This window comes from Parus major, chromosome 3 (assembly GCF_001522545.3).
Source record: "Parus major isolate Abel chromosome 3, Parus_major1.1, whole genome shotgun sequence".
NCBI classification, from domain to species: Eukaryota; Metazoa; Chordata; class Aves; order Passeriformes; family Paridae; genus Parus; species Parus major.
Genome location: NC_031770.1, coordinates 58,693,221 through 58,714,307, shown reverse-complemented (window position 1 = coordinate 58,714,307; position 21,087 = coordinate 58,693,221). Strand labels below are relative to the sequence as shown.

Genomic DNA, 21,087 nt, shown 5'->3' with positions numbered 1-21,087 from the left:
CCTTTGTGTTTATCAGAGAGGCTATGGTTCTCTAACACAAGCACGTCCTCAAATGTTCTGAATTTCTCTTTCTCACCCATTAATTCACATGGAAACATATTCAGTCACAAAAAGTTTGTATGTAGTGCAAGTGATCATCACCTGTGTTTCCCACTTGGATTAATTCATTATGCTAGTAACAAGTGAAGTGAATGAGTTATATTCTTGTGCCCTTCAGAAATCTTAAACTAAATCTTAACTTCATGCTCAGGCATGAAGAGGTAAAAGAAATTCTCTACACAGAAGTATTTTGTCTTGATATTTGCCTGTATTTGCAATGGTTTCCAAATGCCTGGTGATGATGAAATGTTTGTGTCTATTTTTAGATAAACTTGATAAACCTGTGATTAGAGCACAAAATTAGTAGTAACATCCAAAATAAATAGCTACTCTTTCTGTAGAGACTTTGTACATGGATACTCTGTAACACTGTGCTGTACACAGATTATTATTGAGGACAGGTAAATTGGACAAGACACTGGAAATTCCCAGATTATGCTAATAAAAAAATGTCACCCAGTAATAGTGATACCCAATAATAAAAAATGTCACCCGGCAATAAATGTTGAGATGAGCTACTCCACTACAAATGTTTCTGAGTACATTTTTGAATAACATGATATTAATGAAAGGAAAACAGCAGAAAATTGACCATTTGATTTATAGGCACAGTGGTGGCATTTTAAAGAAACATGTCAGAGTGTGTTTCAGTCTATAAAATTAACTATGGACTGAAGGAGCTATGCCTGTTTAAAGAAGGAAACTTTAAACTTCCAACCTTTCCTGCACAAAAAATCCAAATGCACCACAGGACATTTTTTTCCCCAAGATGATCAGTGTATGCCCACACACCAGAGTTTAGCAAAACTGATCTTAAAATCATGGTATGGGACCAAAGGGAACATTTTTTATCTCAGTGAAACCATTACACCATCACGGAGATGTAGTTCACCACCCTACAATGTTGTGACATCTAAGTCTGCCCACCTAAATCAGAGACTTCTGCTAAACTGCACCAATTAAGAACACCACTGTTTTTTCAGTTCATGGTAAATCATATCCTATCTCAAGAAGAAATATCTATGCTCTTACAGTAGGAGAGTGTGACAAAAGGACAGTGACTAAATCTATAAAATAGATAGGGTTTATTTTACTTTGAAATGCTGAGAAATTCAAAAGTTAAAGTAACAACAAATAGACAACACAAAATAAACACACTATATTTAATTTAAAAACATAATCCTCCGTTGTTAATCATTCTTCTTTGTCCTAAGATCTAAGAAATTATGCTGTTTCTGAATATTTCAAACTTCTGTTTCCTAGGGGATGTGAGTATAGCTTTCCCAAATTGGTAAACCCTTTGTTTCTGTGTATTTCTGCCAGTTCTGAAACTCCCAAAGCTGAAGTGGAATAGCCACAAATTAATCTGCTGACTGTAAAAGCAGATGTTTCCAAGTCTCAGCTCTCAGAGCCGTCTTCCATGTGGGAATTAAAAATGTAAATTCTGTAAAACATGATTTTCCATAGAGCATTATTGAAGCTAAGAAACTAAGTGCTCCTGTAGACATTGAAAATCTGAACTCTGGAGGACCTTGCTGCTTCCCTCTCTTATGCTTGGGTCCTTTTAAGTTTTAGAGTATTAGAACCAAACCTCTAAGCAAATATAGAAGCTTGGCACTACCTATATGTAGTCTGTAGCAAGGCAGAGTAATAATGAAAGAAAGTAAGCAGGGGAAACAGCCAACCCTGCTCCAGAAAAGGCAGAGCAAGGAAAAGCTTAACTGATGCTTTTTTAGGAAGGGCTACTGTTTCCCCAGCACCACACCCTGGCTCTGTGAGACTGTCAACCTTTTTTTTCCACTTAATATTTATTATTGAGACTGCTGGCTTTTTGTCAGTTCCTCCCTGAAGTACCTTCAAAGCTGAGTGCAGACACAGAAGTGGCACAGAATACCCTTTGCCTTGGACATCCTCCCTTAAGGGAAGTAGTGTCAGTGGATATATATAGAAAAGGCTGCTTTTAAAAACCACCTCCTGCACTGGTTCTGCAGTTTTTGTACACAGGATGATGGCATTTTTCATATGCAACGTGTGCAATTGTGTTTGTAAGTACGGATTTTTTTCCTATCCTTACTGTGCCATTTCTGTGAAGTAAGGGAGTTACTACCTCTGGGTGAAAGGCTGTCAATAGGAAGGCAAGCAAATATATCACGCCTCTGGATCCAAAGTGTTGAGAAAAGTGGAGTCTCAGAAGTGTCCTCTTAGAGCAGCACTTGCCTCTCCCACCACAATTTCCCTGGGGATGGAGAAGTGAAGACTACTGGCATGAGTTTCCTTACCATAGTCTGAAAGTGGCAGGAAATACAAATCCTTCCCAGACCCTGAAGCATGAACCAAAGAATGGGAGTGTTCTCTGAAGGATGAAAAGTGCTGGCAGGAATTCAAATTGGTATTAGTCAGGGTCAGGACTTGGGACAGCATTGGGTTTGACATCAACTAGACTTAAAGCAGGAGAAGTGCCAAGGACACCAGTTGCTTATGAGTGCACATCAAGGAGGCTTGGCTACTGATGTGTCCCATAAACCAACCTGCCCACTGTCCAGGAAGCTCAGCCACAGCCTGCTTTGCCTGTAATGACTGGGAGTTGGAAGAAGAGCGAGTGCTTCCTAAGACTGGCTGCAAAGAAGCGCATTTCTCCAGGTCTAACCCTAGTGAGAGAAGCATGACTGGGAGGAAGAGTACTTTGGTTTTCCACAGGTTTTTTAAGGAAAGACAAAATTTCAGAGCTTTGTTTGGCATCGAGCTTGCCTCTTATCAGTGAGTCAGATTGCTGCCTAACAGATGGAACAACTCCCTAAAGGGATGTGTGTTTTTGTACAAGATGAAGGACTGTACAAGAGTGTACAAGCCAAAAGGCACGGCAACCTCATCTGGGCAGGTGGCGGGCACAGTCTTTCCTTTCTGCCAAAGAAGAGGCTTAACTAATCTGATATTTGGCAGTAAGGATGCCATATCTCTGCCAGGTTGTACCTTAACAGCAGGTCCCATAATCACAGTTACAATGGCAATAGGAGATGATTTAGAAACCATTCTCTCAGGAAGACCAGGGCCGGATAAGTGAATTTTGGCCACTTTGTGGCTTCAATTGGATCAACAGTTCACAAACAGATTTGCCAACCATACTAAATCCAGCTGTGCTTGCAAATCACACAGAAAAGACAACTGAGTTTAAAAAATTGCATGACTGTCTGGTGCCACATAGCTGAAATAACAATGGTCTCTAGGTCTGGCTCCACATTTTGGTGGGGGTATGAGCCAAAGGTAAGTTCTGTAAATTCCTTAAATCAAAACCCTCATTTTTTTCTCCCTCATTTTGTTCTTCAGTAACCTGTGTTTGTCTAAGCCTGCTCAAGAAAGGATTACACATTAATTCAGGGGGATCTCTGAATGCCTACAAAGTCTAGTTATAGGGTAAGATAGAGGCAAAACCTGAAAAGACCTGTATGTAACTTGAATGCTAGTCTAGATGTATTTTACAGATCACTGCAAACATAGTGGATATTAATACACAAAAGATTTTTTCTTATGTTTAAGTTGAATCTCCCATGTTTCAGCTTGTGCCCATTGCCTCTCATCATGTCACTGGGTACCACTGAAAATAGCCTGACTCCATCCTCTTTGCACCTTCCCTTCAGGTACTTGTACACCTTGATAAAACCCACCCAAACTTGCTGAGGGTACACCCTGATCCATCGGATATGTTGGACACTAGTGGAGGCAGTATAGACCTCTAGTGTCTATTCAGCAATGGGAATGCCTCAAAGGCCCAAGGCTATGATTTGTGCTTTTTCAGGAATGCTTTTTGAAGCACTTTATATATTGCACTGATTTTTTTTTTTTTTTTTGTGTTAGTGGCAGAATACAAGCTTGTTATTTTGCAGGCAGGATAAAAGTTTTCTTGTGGTCCTGCAGTTCAGATATGTCAGACTTTTTTGTATGAGCCACTTAACACTCATCAGCACAGCTGAAAGCTGTGTCAATCAACTGTAAACATAAAAGACACAATTTGGTCAACCAAAAAAACTTCCATAACAACTATGGGAACTAACAATCTTTCTGTCCTTCTCTTCATATCATATACAGGTCATACCACAGAATTCTCCCTTGAATCTCAGGAGTAACCAGCTCTCCCAGGCTGGTTCTTCCCAGGGAAGAAGGAGGATTTACAGGGAATTGCTGAGAAAAAGCATTTTGAAAAAGAAAGCTGTTTGCTTTTCAGGCAGGCTAGTGAATATCATTTCCATCTGTTCAGCTGTGCTGATTTGGACTTTTTTCTTCATTCCTATTTAGCTGATGGAATTGTGTCTAGCTACCAAAACCACATCTGTGAATACCATTTCTATCATTTCTGGAACATTTGAAGGATATCCCCATCAGCCAAGAATGCAAAACATGATTCAGAAATGATAGTAAGTTTTGATTTCTCATTATGAATTTCTCCTTCATTTTAGGCAAAAGGATGCCTTTTCTGCATCTGTGAACACAGTGGCATGAGGTAGCATATTCCAAAGTCATCGGTTTGCAGCCCTCCTTTCCACTGTTCCCCAAAGGCCATTGTCTGCATCTTTTCACCTCATTAGTTTATATTATTTTAAAATTTTTGTTCAGATTACAGATAGTGGATATCTCCCTAGCATCATTAAACATTACAAATGAGCCTGCAGTTACGAAGAGGAGAAAGATCAGAAAAAAAGCACTGTCTTAATGCAGAAAAAACCAAAATATTGAAATTTTTCTTTCCTTTATGTTCTTAAAAGCTTAAATGTAGACCCATGGGAAAGGTGAGTTCAAGCTGTTGCTTACCCTAATTCTTTCCACAGAATGAGAAATCTTACCTCATTTCCTTTACTCAGTTATGAGTTAGATCACATTTTATGTGGTATGCAACTCAATCTTACCAGTAATATGAAGTTTTGGAAACACTTTAGCTGCATAGGCTGAGGAAACACATGATATGAGCTTATATTTGTTTCAGAAAATTTTAATTTTGTTTCATAAAATTTTAATTTGTGAACATTTCCAACAATTTGTAGGTGCTGTTTGGTGTATCAAACTTGCCTTTGGTGGTTTGGCAGCAAATAATTCACTGTAATCTCAATTCCTAAAGGTAGTGTCAGGCAGAGTGACAGCAAACAGGATGCTGTGTGATGGGAAGGGAGATGGCGGGGAAGCATGTTTCTAAAAGGACCAGTAATGTTTGCTTAGGAAAATAAGGGCTGTGGAGGGCACAAGGACCAGTCAGTGACTTCTCTTTGTAGTTGACCTACAATATTGGGCAGAAGAAGAAACCACCTAAGTTCCTGTTTGTTTTTTTTTTTGTGTGACACATTACTGGCTGTGTCTGCTGCCCAACATCTTTCCCATGGTTCCTGGTCATCATTCTCTTGCTCCAGCGTGCGTCTTTGTCTCTTCCCAGCCCTGGTTGTGTTTCTCCCCATCATCTGTGTCTCAGTGTGATCTTGGTCTCCAGCTGCTGACACTTGCAAAGAAAGAAGTCTCATCTGCTTTCTCCAACTTGGCCCTTAGCGTATGGTTGCACTGCTCATATGCCAACCACAGTTCCTAAACTATTACTTTGGAATAAAGCCAGTATGTGAACTAATTTCATGCTCAGTCTTTGGTACTATAACCACTAAAGCCACCCATGCTTTCTCAGACCAGAAATCATATTGTTTCTGCAACTCAGGATTTTCAGAACGTTTAATGTAGAAGTAATGAATTCAGTCATTAAAATCACACAAAGGAATAGAATGGCCTATGGGAAACCCAGAAATAAACATTTTTCCATCACAAAAAACTTTTACATTTTATGATAACTTACATGGCATCATAACTGTTCTCTGAGGCACAGATTGTATTTAATGTACTTGTACATAGTCCCTTAGATAGAAAATTTCTGTTGGTCTGAATGATTTTTGTTTGAGAACTTCTAAGTAAACACCATTGCATGAGAAATACTGCAAATCTGTATGGATTACAGAAGTTTATATAGTTCTTCTCTTAATGTCTTCTTCACAAGAAAAATGCTTAAGAGAAATAATTCAGCAGAAATGTTGTCAGTAGTACTGCCAACCATTCTGTCTATTATTAAAAGCTTCTAAGCATTGCCAAAAATGTGCATAAAAGCAATGTGAAATCTTTATAGAGAAATAAAAATAGAAAAAAATATTTTTGTATCTTGCATAATAACCAGCATGTATTTCAAAGCAGCAGGGAGAAATTACTACCTGCTGTTAGTGCAATTATAGAAAGTTCCCACTTTTGCAGCTATGAATAACCTAATACAACCATAGGCATGATGCTGCAATATTACTTGACAAATTTGCTAATTGATGGCTGTAAAAAATGGCACCTTTTGAAACACAATTGCTACATGACATAAAATCAAAATGAAATCTGAACAATTCAGGAACTTTATGAAACCCACTGTAAGAGAAATTATATTTTTTCATAGGAATTGATTTTCTGTTCTCTATTACGCGTTTCTCTACTGTGATTAATGCAGAATAACTTCACCGTAAAATAGCACTGAACAACGTTTGTTCTGGCTGAAGCTTCTGCTTTATGAATCACTGAATCCACAGTCTACTTCTTGTCCAACCAAGCTGCACAGCTATTCTGGACAGCTATAGCATGGGATAATGACATATGGGACATGACACATCAGTGTCCTGTTTATGCTCAAGGTTTTTCCTGTGTGACATCTTGGTTTGTTTACTGAGGTTTGAGGTTAAACTGAAGAAAACTGTGATTTCCTCCTCGTCTCTGATAATCCATTTGCTTTTTAACTGCTCAAAGTCCTTTTTGAACTACTGTCAGCTTGTACTCATTACTTTGAATGGAAATGAGGCGTTCCATCTGCGTTGGTGTTTATATGGCCACAGGTGCTTGGCTGCGCTGAGGAACTGTGGTGATGCCCTAATGGCCAAATAGAGGGGAGAAAATAAAGAATGGCATCATTGTTTCTTCAGATATTAATTCTGAATGGTTTCACATACAGCTACTTATAGGTTTGGCCAGCTCAGACCAGGGAGCACAAAGATTGTGTGCAGACCTGGGATGACCATCAGTGGCAGTGAAACTTCCAATAATGTGGTCTTAGACATCCTGAAGCCTGTACAGAGTGCACACAGGGCTTCAGAAAGCTCTTATGTGACCGAAAACTTGCTTCAAAGTGAAAAAGGGTGTGACTGCCATTGGTGACACCTCCTGTCCTAGATTGGACAGACTGACAATTAAACAGCTTGACAAACAGTGACCCACATGGCTTTCAGAGGTTGTTGTTGGAGGTAGAAACAGAGTGGAGCTCATGTAAGGCTAGCAAATACATACTGATGATACATTTTTGTTGTTTTTTAGTACAAGAAAGAGACTCCAAAATGTAAGGAACACTGTAATACCATACAGGTATTACGTGACTTCATTTTGGAGCAAAAGCAACAGAAGGCTCTGATATCATACGGAAAAAAATCCTTATATGCTTAACTACTTTCATCTCTTCACAAACAACAAGAGATTTTAAATCTTCTCTTGTTTAACAGAGCAAACCCACAACCTGAGAGGAGATTAACTACTCTTTCTAGCTGTATTGCTAGGAGTGATAGTAGTGATGATCAGCAGAGAAAGAAAAAAAGAGTGTCGTTTATAATAGTGAAAAATGTTAACACCAAATAATAATAATGATACATAAATTTGCGAGCTGTAGATTCCAGAAGGAAATCAGAAGACAGATTTTCACCAGTAGGCTTCTGGAACAGCTATTCTATGAAAATTGCAAGGGATGAACAAAAATACTTTAAAGTAAAGAGCTTGGTCAGTCTCTGAATCAGGCTGAATTACAGAGTTACCCACGATAGCAGGCAACTGCTATCCCTGAACCTCAATGACTCTTTTGGGCCTGTGTTCTTTGCCTCAGCAAATAATGATTAAGTGAAAGAAAAAGAAGGCATTCTTACTTTAGGAAGTTAATAATGCAAGACCTGTTTGATTGAGACAGTGATTAATGATGAAATTAACACCTCAAGCCCTTGCCAACCAGTAACTTGAGGAACTTGCCTGGGTTTGCTGCAATTTAAATAAAAAGTATCTGTGTGGCCAGGATTTATATGAGCACTGCTGGTGTTGCCATTTCATCAGTCCTAGCTCATGCTCTGCTTTGGTTGCCTGTGAATCATATAACTGAACATGTGGATAGGAAAACCATACTTGCTTTACTTCCAGCTGTGTTTGTGAGGTTGGGAAGAATGACAGGCGATGTCATGCTGGGCCAGAAAATGTCTGTACAAAGTGCTTTTGACTAGCTAGGAGGAAAAAAGCATGGATAGAGTTGGTCAGAAAAAGCCTAATAAAACTTATTTGGGTTTTAGTGGTTTTTGGTGTTGGCTTTTTTTTTTTTTTGTTTGGATGAATTAGTCAGATCCATGAAATTAAATAATTTTGCAGAGTCTGAATTTGCTTTCAGTGGAGTCCCAATACAGCTGTGTCAGCCAGACAATTTTCAGAACAAGGTTAGATGCCAACACATCATCTCCATGACTTTTTCTTTCGGGCTCTCCCAAGCTGACAAACAACCTGAACTCATTGAATCCTGGATGAGAGCCATATTGCTCCACAGCCTGCTGAGGTGACAAAATCCAGAGCTGGAGCAGCTTGCAGGCATGAACCTGATGCCAGATTTTGCACAACTTAAGTGAGTGTCTTAATAACCGATCTGCTAATTGTTTTGCTGTTCTTCTGTCTGATGGGTCCCCACACCTGAAAGAAGGCTGTGACCCGGTGTGGAATGTGAGAGGTTTTGAAGTCTTAAAAATTCCCTGAGGGCAGGAATCTTTTTCCAGTGCAGCATTTCTGCCATGACTCTCCTCTTCAGCACATCCAAAACTCATGCTGTTGTCCTTGCTTGCTTTGCCAAATCCTATTCCAATTCCTCATAAGAAAAAGATATATGAATTTTGGTTGGAACATATGCAGAGACTGGGCAAGGCAGTCTGGCTAAAAGGAGAACAGGCACATGATGGAGGATGTGGTCTGCTCAGAAACTTTCATGTCAGAGAAGTTGCCCTGCAGGTCATTTCTATTTATATCTAATGAGAGCAGTCAGAAGATACAGAAGAACTGCAGGAGCCCAGAGGCAATTATACATATTAAATTTCCTAGGTGTGGGATACAATGACAGTGATTGTAAGGCAACTGCCATAATAGCATGGTCCCTACACCTTTTGTTATTTTGGATGCAGCATGCAGCAGTTCATCACTGTTCATCAGTATCATGATTTCATTAGTGACAGAAAACTACTTAACTCTTATCCTAGGATGCTTGACCAGCCTGTTTTATAACTTGCAGAGTTCCAGAGTAGGTGAAAAAAACCTTCTACCTTTCTGTCCACCTTTCACTAATCTTGGGGATATGCAATGCATGAGATAAACACCAATTGCTGATATATAACCTCAGAAAAAAAGATCAGAGGGAAAAAATTTTATATGCTTGAGCTGATGCATGAGGTAAACTGCTAGAATGGGGCTTTGTATTTTTATACCATAAAGGGGAAGAATGAGCAGATTTATGGCATTTTAGCTTTTAACATTAAAACTATTAATCCAAATGATTTTCATGTAAACCACGCAAGGATTCAGTACTTATGTTGTTCTTAGGCTACAATAAATGCTTACTTGTCTCTGCTCCTCATATAAAACTTTCAAAAAGATTGATGTGTGGCATGTACTTTGAGGCCTTAAGCTGACATAAAGAAAGAAGCATAATAATATCTTCCTTGCTTCCTCAAAATATATTCCATTAATATCTATCTTCCAATAATTAGAGGAGAATCTGAAAATAAAAATCCTTGCTAACATGTAGGCTTTTGTAAACAAAGTACAGGTTGGATGGAGTACAAAGGCAACAGCACTGCTGGGACTGACCATCCGTGTTTGGGATTCATCCCAAAACTATCACCTGGTGCCACCTGATTATTCTTTGTTGAAACTGGTGGCTGTAATAAGAGATCAGGTCACAGTGGGAGCCCCAGGTGTTGGTCTTGTGTGAGTCAGAGTCCTTATCAGGTCGGTCTTCCTGATTGATCTCAGGTTGCTGAGTTGGATTTCCTCTTGAGAGAATGGAAAGTGAGAGGTGTGGGGCTCCTGTACTATACATTGTGCTAGTAAAGAGGGCTGTAACAAAAGCCAGAGGAAATGCTTCTGTGAGATAACAGGCAAAGAAACTATGACTTGTTGACATGGAGAAATTCTCTGAGTTGTTTTTGTGGAAAAGTTAATCTGCATTTACTGAATCCTCTTAGACACTCCCATTGCTCTCTAAGAATGCCAGGAAGAACATGGAGCTATGCCCACAGTTTTTCTTGTTTCATAATTCTTTGTACATGATCTGAAAGCCCATGGGGCATGGTGGATTGCTAAACCAGAAGAATACATGCAAAGACTTCTGACTCTCAATTAAATCACATCCTTACTTCATCTTAAGGAACTGGTTGCCCTATCCCCCTTCTCCATGGAGAGCAGTGAAAAATATACCCTTGACCTCTTTCTAAATAGGCTAAATTAAAACCAGATTTTGAATTTCAAAACATTAATTCTCATCTAGCTCTTTGTTGAGCAGCTCTGTGTGTTACAGGGCATCACTATGAGCCAGCTTGCTGTCAGTGAACGGTACCATGATCACCAACACTAAACATTTCTAACAGGGTAACTAACAGAGAAATACCTTAGCACAAGTGCTATGCCATGTTCAAAATGCCAGCAGTCACCACTGTTCATATGCTTCTTCTGCAAATTATTCTGCAGTTCAGAAGATAAGAGTAACCTTCAGGGTAACCAAGTTCAGCAACCCCACAGTTAGTTAACATCCTGAAAGAATTGCAGAAAGGTACCTTCCAAAGACAAGCAATTCTTCAGAGACAAACTGATTTACCAACAATTTGTAAACTATGTTTTTAACATATCTGGTATGTAGAGCTCTTGGAACTTTCCATGAAAAAGGAACCCCAGACGAAAATAAACATTAACTAAAAACACATCATGTTTCTTTCTGGGGTGAGGATAAAATGACTTTTAGACACCACTAACATCCTGGTTGAGTCAATTCAACCTCCCTAAAGTCAAATATATAGTTTGGTTTGCTTGAACATATTAGTTTTTAAACACTGACAGTCTTAAGAAACCCTACAAAAGCTGATGATGAAATCAGTTTGGGTTTTTTCTTCATATCTTCTTACAAAAACATGAAGAGAAAACTTAATATAAAAATTGGCTTTTAAGCTTTGCTCTGGAGGAGTTGTTTGTCAGGTAAATTTCATCCATCTGCCTTTTGAGATATTTTTCCTTTTTTTCCAGCTTCTAAGTCCTAGCAGGAAGAACTCCTATGAGAAGGCAACACTATGTCTGCATTACCTATGGTGAGTAATGCTTAGCCAAGATTTGCTCTCTCATAAGTGAGGGACTACTGAGAAACTGGGGACAAACAAGCCTCACCAAGGGAAGCAAATATAGAATGAGCAAATCTTTCTCTGACATCTCAATATAATCTGGCTGTGGCACGTCCACATAAGGGGAATTACTGATTAAATTTAATGTCGACATCTGCAAAAAACACACTTGACATAAATGCTTTGGGAGTTTTATAAAGGATGCTTAACTCTAGTCCTCAGAAGATTCATTTACATATTAAACTGAAACAAAGAGTGGATTGAGTAGTGAATGGGCTCAAGAGCCTGCTGCCTGAAATAGCTAGTGCTGTCTTCAGGTCAGCAGAGGATTGGCTGCATTGCTTATTAATGACCTGGTTTTCCTGAATAGATGCAGGAGTATTGCCTTCCACTTCTCTTATGGGCTACAGGAAGGTATGAAAGAAGAAGAGTAGAGACTGGAAGGTTTATGTTTTTAGTATTCTTACATACTAATTGTGGTGTCAGTACTAACCATGTGTCCCTTCAGGACTGGTTTAGCACAGGCTCCCTAGATGGGGTCTGTCAGCCTCACCTGTAGATTTCTGTTCTCTTTCTCCACCAGCAGTATTGTGACTCCTAAAAACAAACTCAAATTCTGCTCTGAAAGCAAAGCAATGAGTTGAGTTTCAATGGCAAGAAGAATATGGGAAATGACTTCTGATTCTCAGTTAAAGCACATTTTTATTTCATCAAGGAATTGATTGTCCTTGTGAAATTCTTGGCTTCTGAAGATCCTGTCTGGGTTGCATTGTATAGACCTGGTATCAGACTTGCACTTCCTGGTACTCTCCACAGTCAGAAGTAGCTGTACTTCCTGACACCTAGCTTCAGTGAATCTCTTGACAGTCTTTTAATGATGCCTGGGTCAGGCATAATATGCCCAGGCCATAAGGCAGCAGGGATTCAGCAGTAGGCACCCTGCTGGAGACTCCAAAAATATTTAAGCATGCATTGTTTCCCTTGGTGGGTTTCTTTCCTGGTACATATCCCAAAAAGTGGTTTCATTTTATTACACCAGAGCAGCTTTGTCAGAAACAATTTTTCATCCTTTTGTACTTTTATAAATACTTCTAGTATCTGCTTTTGTAAACAGAGAATGGACCCCAAAATAATAATACTAAAATATTCTCCCAGAATTTCTCTGGTCATTTTTTTGTCATGAGATCCCAAGAGGAGGCAGCACAGGTTAGCTGGGTGACAAGGCAAACTTGAAGACTCCAGGTTTGAGGGAGTACTGTGAGCTAAGGTGCTGGTCACAACCACTCACACTGTTTGAAGATGGGAGTGTGAACTTTTCCTATCACAAGACCATATTCACCTTCTTGGTGGATTTTTCTACATGTGCATCAAGTCAGAAGAAGCACAGAAACAGAATGGGGTGAGCAAGAGGTGTGTGCCAATGAGCAGCTCAGGCATAGACTGACTTGGAAGTCCAAGGACAAGCATTAATTTCTGACAGTTATCAACATGCAAGACTTGAATGTTTGATAATTACATTGGAAAAATTGGTCTCCCTGAGAAAACATCATTCTAGTCAGCTTTCTTGGAGATTATTAGCTCTAAAATTCATGTTTTATTTACAATTTATATACAGATGTTACTCTTAAGCAGTGTTTAAGCTTTCAAAAGTGTTTGTGCAGAGGTCTCTCAGGATTGCAAAACCAGCTGTCCAGTAAAGGCTGTGATGGTCAGATCTTCAGAAACATGGAGTATTTATTGCTGTCACAGTTCTGAAGAACAGAAATACCACAACTATTCAAATTACTTGGAAGCTTTACGAATGTCCTTTTTATGGAGAGGAAATTTGATTGAAACAACAAAATTTTTTCATTAGGGGTTTTGTTCTATTGAATTGGATCATCTTTTAAACTTAAGATGTTTGCACACAAGGCACTAAAATTCAGATGGATGAGAAACAGCATCTACACCACTAAAAAACAAAGATAAAACTCTTTCTTTAAATCCAGGTACTCCCCTCTGTCTGTCCACTCCTCCCTCCCTCTTGGAGATCTTTGAGTTTTATCTCATGAATTTTCCAGCTGGCCTTAACATTATACTTATCAACTGTAACATTAATGTTAATAATTTTAATATTGATGATAATAATGTTAATATTGATGTTAATAATGTTAAATTCCCATCTTATACCTTCTTTTATTTTTTTTTAAGATCACATGTTTTTTCTCTTATTATCTCTGCGTGTAGTATTATAATTTTGTGTACTGAGTAATATCATATTTTAAAATACTAGATGTTTCCTTAAATGTGCAGCAAGTTCCTGGATCATTTGTGGTTTGTTGAAACACCAGAAGAAACAACTTGCATTGTGGAAATCACAATTTTTTTTTTCCATACTAATTCAGTGCAGCACAAATTTTTTTTCACACTAATTCAGAATGTTGCAATTAAAGCATCATTCCAGGTATTTTTAGAAGTAAAAAAGATTCTTCCAGAATCTTGTTTTCATGACATTTTAGTAGGTTTATATGAAATAGGTTTCGTTCCAGCGGTGAAATACAAACTTGCCATTCCATGCACTTGTTTCCAGTAAAAAGATAGTGAATGCCGATGCCTGTATGCTGTTGAAAAGGAGACATGCAGCATATGAAAGGTAAAGCTACTATACAGGACACAGAACTTCCTCAAATTACATCAACCTATATATTTTACATGGTGACAACAATATACTAAAATTTAAGGAGGTATTTCTTCACCAAAAGTTAGAATGCAAAATTTTGTACTACAGGATTAGTAGTATTAGTAGATCTACATTTAGTAGATCCTAAAATATGTATGTGTTCAAAAAGTGGTTAGACATGATGAAAAATTATCTTGAACAGTATTTAGCAGGAGACCTTCCCTCTGGCACAAAAATCTCAGCTGCAGGTCTTTGACACTGTCTGTCCTAATTTAATAGAGCAGTTGTTGTACTTCTAGGGATGAAATAAAAGTGGATTTAGAATATAGATTTGTATGGAGCTGCCGTATGCCCACTGTTCAACTCCTTATGCAGTTTTTCCAAATCTCTGCCCCCAACTGACCATCTATTTGAAAAGCCTTTTTTCTTCCCATCCTGGTTTGTGTTGAATCATGTTCACTTCAAGATGTCAAAAATCAATAAGAGGTAAGGGGATATCTAACGTAAATCATAAAACAACATTTAACTTGTGAAAGAACCTTTTATCTTCTCTGAATCACTCTCTAGACGCAGTGGATGTTGCAGTACCTACATTATTGCTTCACTCTGGACTCCTCCCAGATTGATAAGCACTGATTTTAATATTACTACTACTAATATACTACTGCATTAACCTTTCAGGTCTTCAAGGAGCCACAAGAGTGTTTACTCTAATTCTGTATTCCCCATCCCCATCCCTGCTTATTTTTTTTGTGAATATCTTACAATTTTTCCACCATAGGTACCGAAGTATTCTTCCTGATAATAGGCTTGATTGTGCAGACCACTTAGATATGGTTGGCAGGTTAGGTATTGCAATTGTGTTTGCTAGAGAGATTATGCTGAGAAGAGCATAATGAATATCTGCTTGCTTCTTCAAACATCTTATAGTCTGCTTCCCAACAAATCTTGCCAATATGTTGTCATCCTATCAGGATTTTACAGTTAAAAGGACTATAGGCATTTTTTCTAAAATCAAGTAGAGGCATTTTTTATGTAGTTTAGAGAGACAGGAAATCACTGAGAAGCAATTATTTCCTATTGCTAAAGGACTTTTCATATTTTTCTTCTACTGTTGCCAGAAATCTAACAACTGTTATCTTAACAGTTATTTCCAATAATATATGCCAAATTAAGACTGAAAGGAGGAACAATTGTGCCATTTTTCAATTATACAGGAAATACTAGATTATCAGTTTGTCATCTATAGATTTTTTTTTTTTTTGAGCCCAGCAAAACAACCAAAAAATGGGTAATTATTGGCAGAAACAATTTTCTTTCTGTACTTATTAAAAGGGGAGTGTTGGGGAGTAAAATTAACAGATTTTGAAGCAAGTAGTTATAAAGGACTAATTATTTTTTCCTGACAAAGAGCTATCTTGATGCCAAGCTCAGAACTTGCAACTTGCAACATGTGCATTGAAACTCTACCTTGCCCTTGTGTCTTGGATCATTGCTTGGTTATGTACCATCCTTTGATGAAAACTGTTCAGTCCACACAATTTGATATGCCCAAAAATGCCATGGAATTTCTGACTTCATCTTAGGCATTATTCCCAGACATAATAAAACAGTTTTGAGATATACCTCCAGTTTCATTTGTTCCTTTCATTAAGGACTTGCATTTTGGTGAAGTTTTAGACACATTTTGAATGCTAAGTGAAAGTACCCATAAGGATATTTCAGAAACTACCATAACTGCTAATTTTTCTATGATTTCTAAACTAGCTTACAATGCAACACTCATGGAGCAATGAAGTTCCAGAGAAGTTCTTATAGCAGGAGCGGAGAAACAGCTTCAATTAGCTCCTATAATGTAGTCCAGTGTTACACAGATCAGCAATGAACTTTAACAAGCAGCTTCAGACCTTCCTAGGGCTCCTGGTCTTTTTCACAGTTACGGGAATTTTGCTGCGGATTAGAGGCAATGCAACAGGAAATACTTGCCACAACCACCAACCAAATTGGTTTCTATTGCAATGTAAGGGTCAAGACTCAGCCAGCCTGGAGCTGATTATCACTGGCAACCTCACAAGATGATGCTCCTCTGCCTGCGAGTTCAGTCTGTCCCCCTGCTGTGAGAGCAGCAAGGGCCTCCCAGCTCTGGCTGGTGGATGGTCCAATCATGCAACATGGTGCCATTTACAACCCCTGTCACTAACCACAGCTCCTAAATGGGCCACAGCCACCTCACACACAGGGGCCAGACGAGAGCACTTGGTGTTTGCTCAGGTCTTTCCAAAAACAGATGTTTGGTGGAGATTTTGTCCAGGTGAAAAAATGCGAGGAGAAAACATCACAAGCTGTGACATGCAGGAGCATGGAAAACTTCCCGTGTTTACCTTTTTTCTCCTACTACATATTTATACCTGTTTATCTTTGCTGCAGCCAGTAAAAGATGAACAGCAAATTAAAACTGATAATCCCTGATGACTCCCTTCACAGATGAGGCCTGCAAACACAAAGCTGGTGTCACTGCTGTTCTCCCTTGATGGCTGGGCAGCTTGATCCAGTTACTGCCAGAGCTGGCAGCTGTGCTGGAAGCAGCCCTCACTTCCTCAAAAGCTTCCTCAGTCTCTGTTGAAATGGTTGCAGCCAATTTTTGGAATTTGGATTTGCAGCTTCAGTAATCTCTGCAATTAATTTGCTGCACAAAGATGTTTTTGTCACAGATTTGTTAAAGTGGTATTGACTCCTGTTTAACAACCTCACCCCAAAGATACCAAGCAGATGTAGATTTTTGAAGGTTTAATATTGGGAATGTTCTGCCTTTTCCCCCAGTATTCAATAGATTTATTCAGATACATTTGACATATTCAGCACCAAAACTTGGTCCTTTTTGGTTTTCCAGACTCTCTTGTCTAGATTACTTTGGCACCCTGTCAGTCAGCTGAAATGAGCTAACTTCTCACTGTTAGGTTAATTATTTTCTATGCTCGTTAATTATTTTCCACACCTAGCCTGAAGTACCTTAACTGTTTATATTGTCAAATATATTGTGAAATTATAAAATTGATGCTGTTTCATGAATATTTGTACACAGAAGAGTAAATGTTCATGGTTAATGATTAATGAATGAAAAAATCAGAAGTTAGCTCCAGCTGCAGAATATCCTTTCTTCCTATAGAAAAAAAAAGGATACCTTTTTGTTTGCAATGCAGTTTTACATAATTTCCATTAAATCATCATTATACAATATGTGCTATTCAAATTTTTGAGTGGGTGACACTTAGGACAAGAAAGATTTCTATTTGACTTAAAATGAATTGAAAAAATATGTTTCTACATACAAAAATAATTAAATGAAAAATTAAATGTTATTTGTGAAAAACACTGTAAACTTTTATCTTTTTGTTATTGTTGTTTGTAGAAAGCATTTACTTTCTTGCTAGTGTGACTGGAAATGGAGAAAGAAATTATCTGAACATAAACACATGATTGCAGTATTTTCATTTTTATAAAAAAAAAAAGAAAAATAAAAGTGAGGGTTCTACTGCCACTTGTGCTAATTACTAAAGCTTCTTTCACTGAAAAAAGCCCAACTAAAACCAAAACCAAAACAATTTGACTATGTCAGCTTTTATGAGAGTTTTAAAATTATTGAGCAATCAGTATTCAATTTGCAATCTTCACATGCCAAAATCCTTGAGCATATAATAAACTGTCTGCTCAGCTGGACAGCCGTTTGAAATGCCACATTAATGGGATAAAGGAAATTTTTAATGTAGGCTCAAGGGCTTGGTTTTCACAGTTTCTGTTGCCTTTCCTTTGCTAGCAAGTGAAACATTAGTGTAGAAATTCTCAAGACTACACCTATGGAACCTCATTAGATGATGACAGGCACGTGGAAGCAGCCCTGCAGTGACCCTCAGCATGCTATGAGCTGCAGCATGTAATGTACATGCTGCATCTTTGCAATTGCAGTTAATGGGAAGTTGTACTGACAGCTTGCTCTTGCAAGTCAACTGAAAACAGAAAGCAGAGCAACAGCATTTCAACAGGGATCAAGATCACTTCCAAAAGGAAATTTTCATTTCACTAGAAGCTTGTTTTTAGAAAATATGGATTTTTATCAGAAACTATGCAAGGCCCACTCCTTTCTGAGTACATTGACAGTTTAAATAAAGCTGACAAAGACTCCTGAAGCCCTAGAACTAGAAACACTAAGCCTAATGTCAACATTCATAGCTGTATATAATATAAAAACTTAACAAATTATGGAGAATGAGATACTTTTAGTAATTTTAAGCTTAGGTGCTGGTTTTTCAAGCAAGGCAAACACCCTAGTCCAGGAGCCAGCCCGTGGCCTCTCTCCCGGGCCACCCTGACCAATCTACCCACAAGACATCAATGTGATGGATGGCGTAGCAGTGGCGTTTATTGCAGGGAAATTTGACAATTTATAACCTAGGGTCATTGTGTTACTCCCATCTACATACGTCACACCTAAGTGCTATTGGCTAATTACAAGAGGTTTTACTATCCTAACAGAGAGGGGTTTTTACTAACTTTCCGTACATCCCGAGATCTTCCGCAGCGCCAGGCCTTAAACAACAACACTTAGGTATACTTTGCAAGTCTTGATGCTACTCAGCACTCACAGATCTATTGTGGGAGGAATGACCCACATCTGGAGCCAGCCCTGCAGTCAGGACTGTGCCTTTATATATGAGGTGAACTGCCTTTCCCCATGGATAGTCAGGCTGTGAACAAACACCTCTCTCTTGCCAAACAAGCAGGGCTGAATTTAGTGGGAATGAGTGGGAAGTGACACCTTGGAGCCCTGGGAAGTGACACCTTAGAGCCAGATGGTGCCAGTCCCAAAAAAGGACCCCAAAGGGCACAAAACATGGATTTCATCCCAACAACACCAGACCTCTGAGCAGGGCCTGGCTTGGGGGCAGCGAGTCCAAAGTCATAGAATCAGGGAATATGCTGAGTTGGAAGGGACACGCAAGGATTATCAAGTCTAATTCCTGACCCAGCACAGGACCATCCGCAACAGTCACACCAAAAGTTTCTCGAACTCTGTCAGGCTGGTGCTGTAACCACTTCCCTGGGGAGCCTGCTCCAGTGCCCTGCCACCCTCTGGGTGAAGACCTTGTTCCTGATTCCCAACCTGAACCTCCCCTGACACATCTTCAGGCCATTTCCCTGAGTCCTGGTCAGCAGAGAGAAGAGATCAGTGCCTGCCTCTCCTCTTCCCCTCACGAGGAAGTCGTAAAATGGGCTGAACAGCCCAAATCACCCCGAAGGGGTCTCAGTGTCCCCTGGGCAGGAGATGAAGCCGCCTGCTGAGCTGTGCCCCCGGTGTGCGGGCACTCGGCTGGGTGATGCCTCCCGTGGGGGGTTTCCGGGGGCATCCCGCAGGCACCCACGGGCGGGGGCGGAAAACCTCCTCGGAAAGGGGCTAAGAACTGCAGGCAGGGACGGAGGGAAGCACCTTGCGAAGGAGCCCAGCAGCCGGCAGCGCTCTGGGTGCAAACGCGGACGTCTGGCAGCCCCGGCAGTGGGAGCGGGCCGGGAGCGGGGCCCCCGGGCACACCTGTGCCACCGCCGCCGGGCGGCTTCGGGGACAGCCGCCACACCGCCTCCGCCCGGCCATCGGGCAGCGGAAACTTTCTCCGCGCTGCCGGGTAAACACGGCCCGGCGCCCTCCCCCGGACGCTATTTCGGAGCAGCGCGGTGTCCTCCGGCCCCGCGCCACCTCCCCGCCCTGCCCTGCCCTGCCCTGCCCGCAGGGAGGGACGGCCGCGGCCCGCCCTCACCTGCAGGGAGGGCTCGGGAAGCCGAACCACGGTGACCGAGCGGTACGGGCGGGCAGGGAAGGAGGGGAACATCCCGCTCCCTCCTCCACACCGCTGCCGGCGGGGGAGCGGGGGCCGCCGGTGTCCGCGCTCCGGGCGGGGCGGGGCGGGACCGGGCCGCCCGGCTATTAATAGCCGTGTCCGGGCGGGCGGAGGGCAGAGCCGCGGGGACCATGCAGGGGAACGGGCAGCAGGCGGGGAAGGGCCGAGAGGAGCACCTGGACGGGGTAAGGGCGGCTGATGGCGGGCTGCAGGCTGCGGCTGTGCCCATGCTGCCGGCCATGGAGGTGGCCGAGGAGCCGGAGAAGCCTCCGGGCGGCAAGAGCAAGGATCCCAACACCTACAAAGTGCTCTCCCTGGTAAGGGCCGGGGCGCCGCGGGGCCGGGCGGGCGGACCTGGGTGTCACCTGGCCGGAGGGAGCGTGGGGAGCGCTGCGGCTGGCGCAGGTGTTTCTCCCGTCTCCAAGCCTCGGGAGATGGGAGACGAGCCCTTGGCGGGACCTTAGAAGCCTCTCGGCGGTGTTGGAAGAGGGTGGCTGCCTTCGGCAACACGGGCTCCTCGGGATGCCCGGGGCAGCAGTGCTGCGGGACGGCTCCGCTTCGGGAGTCAGCCTCGGGCAGGAGCGGTGGAACTTGCATATAGACAGCGACCTGCCTCAGAGAGGTTGTCGGAACTCTTAATTTATTTTACTCTTTAGACGGTCTTCAGCTTTGAATATTTTAATTTTTTTTTTTTAATTTTTTTTTAAATTGTGGTGTCAACGGTTGTCTCGTCTTCTTCCATCGTGTGGTTTTAGCTGTTTGCTGTAGGGGGAACACCAGGGAAGACAAAACCAGGTTAAAATAGGAAAATATGTCTGGAAAAGTTAAAAAGAGTTCAAGAGCCAAAAGGACAGAGGAAGTGTAAAAACTTGCCTTTCTCTGAATTTGAGCTGCCGTGGGTTGAAAGTTTGTCTCCAAGTACTGCTGGGAGGCCCTTTTGGTCTGTGTTCAGAAGCCCCAGCAGCCAAAGCCATTGTTAGCAGGTAGGTCACTTTCCAGTTTT

General features: G+C 40.9%; 1 protein-coding gene across 2 annotated transcripts in view; it reads left to right on the top strand.

Moving 5' to 3' along the window:
• Nucleotides 1–20,198: 20,198 nt before the first annotated feature.
• ENPP1 (ectonucleotide pyrophosphatase/phosphodiesterase 1) overlaps nt 20,199–21,087 on the top strand; it is a 50,773-nt gene continuing 49,884 nt past the window's right edge. For both annotated transcript variants that reach the window (XM_015621494.3, XM_015621493.3), the window contains exon 1: nt 20,199–20,401. In XM_015621494.3, coding sequence (XP_015476980.1) covers nt 20,216–20,401 — 186 coding nt within the window. In that variant the 5' untranslated portion in view covers nt 20,199–20,215. The remainder of the gene's footprint in view (nt 20,402–21,087) is intronic.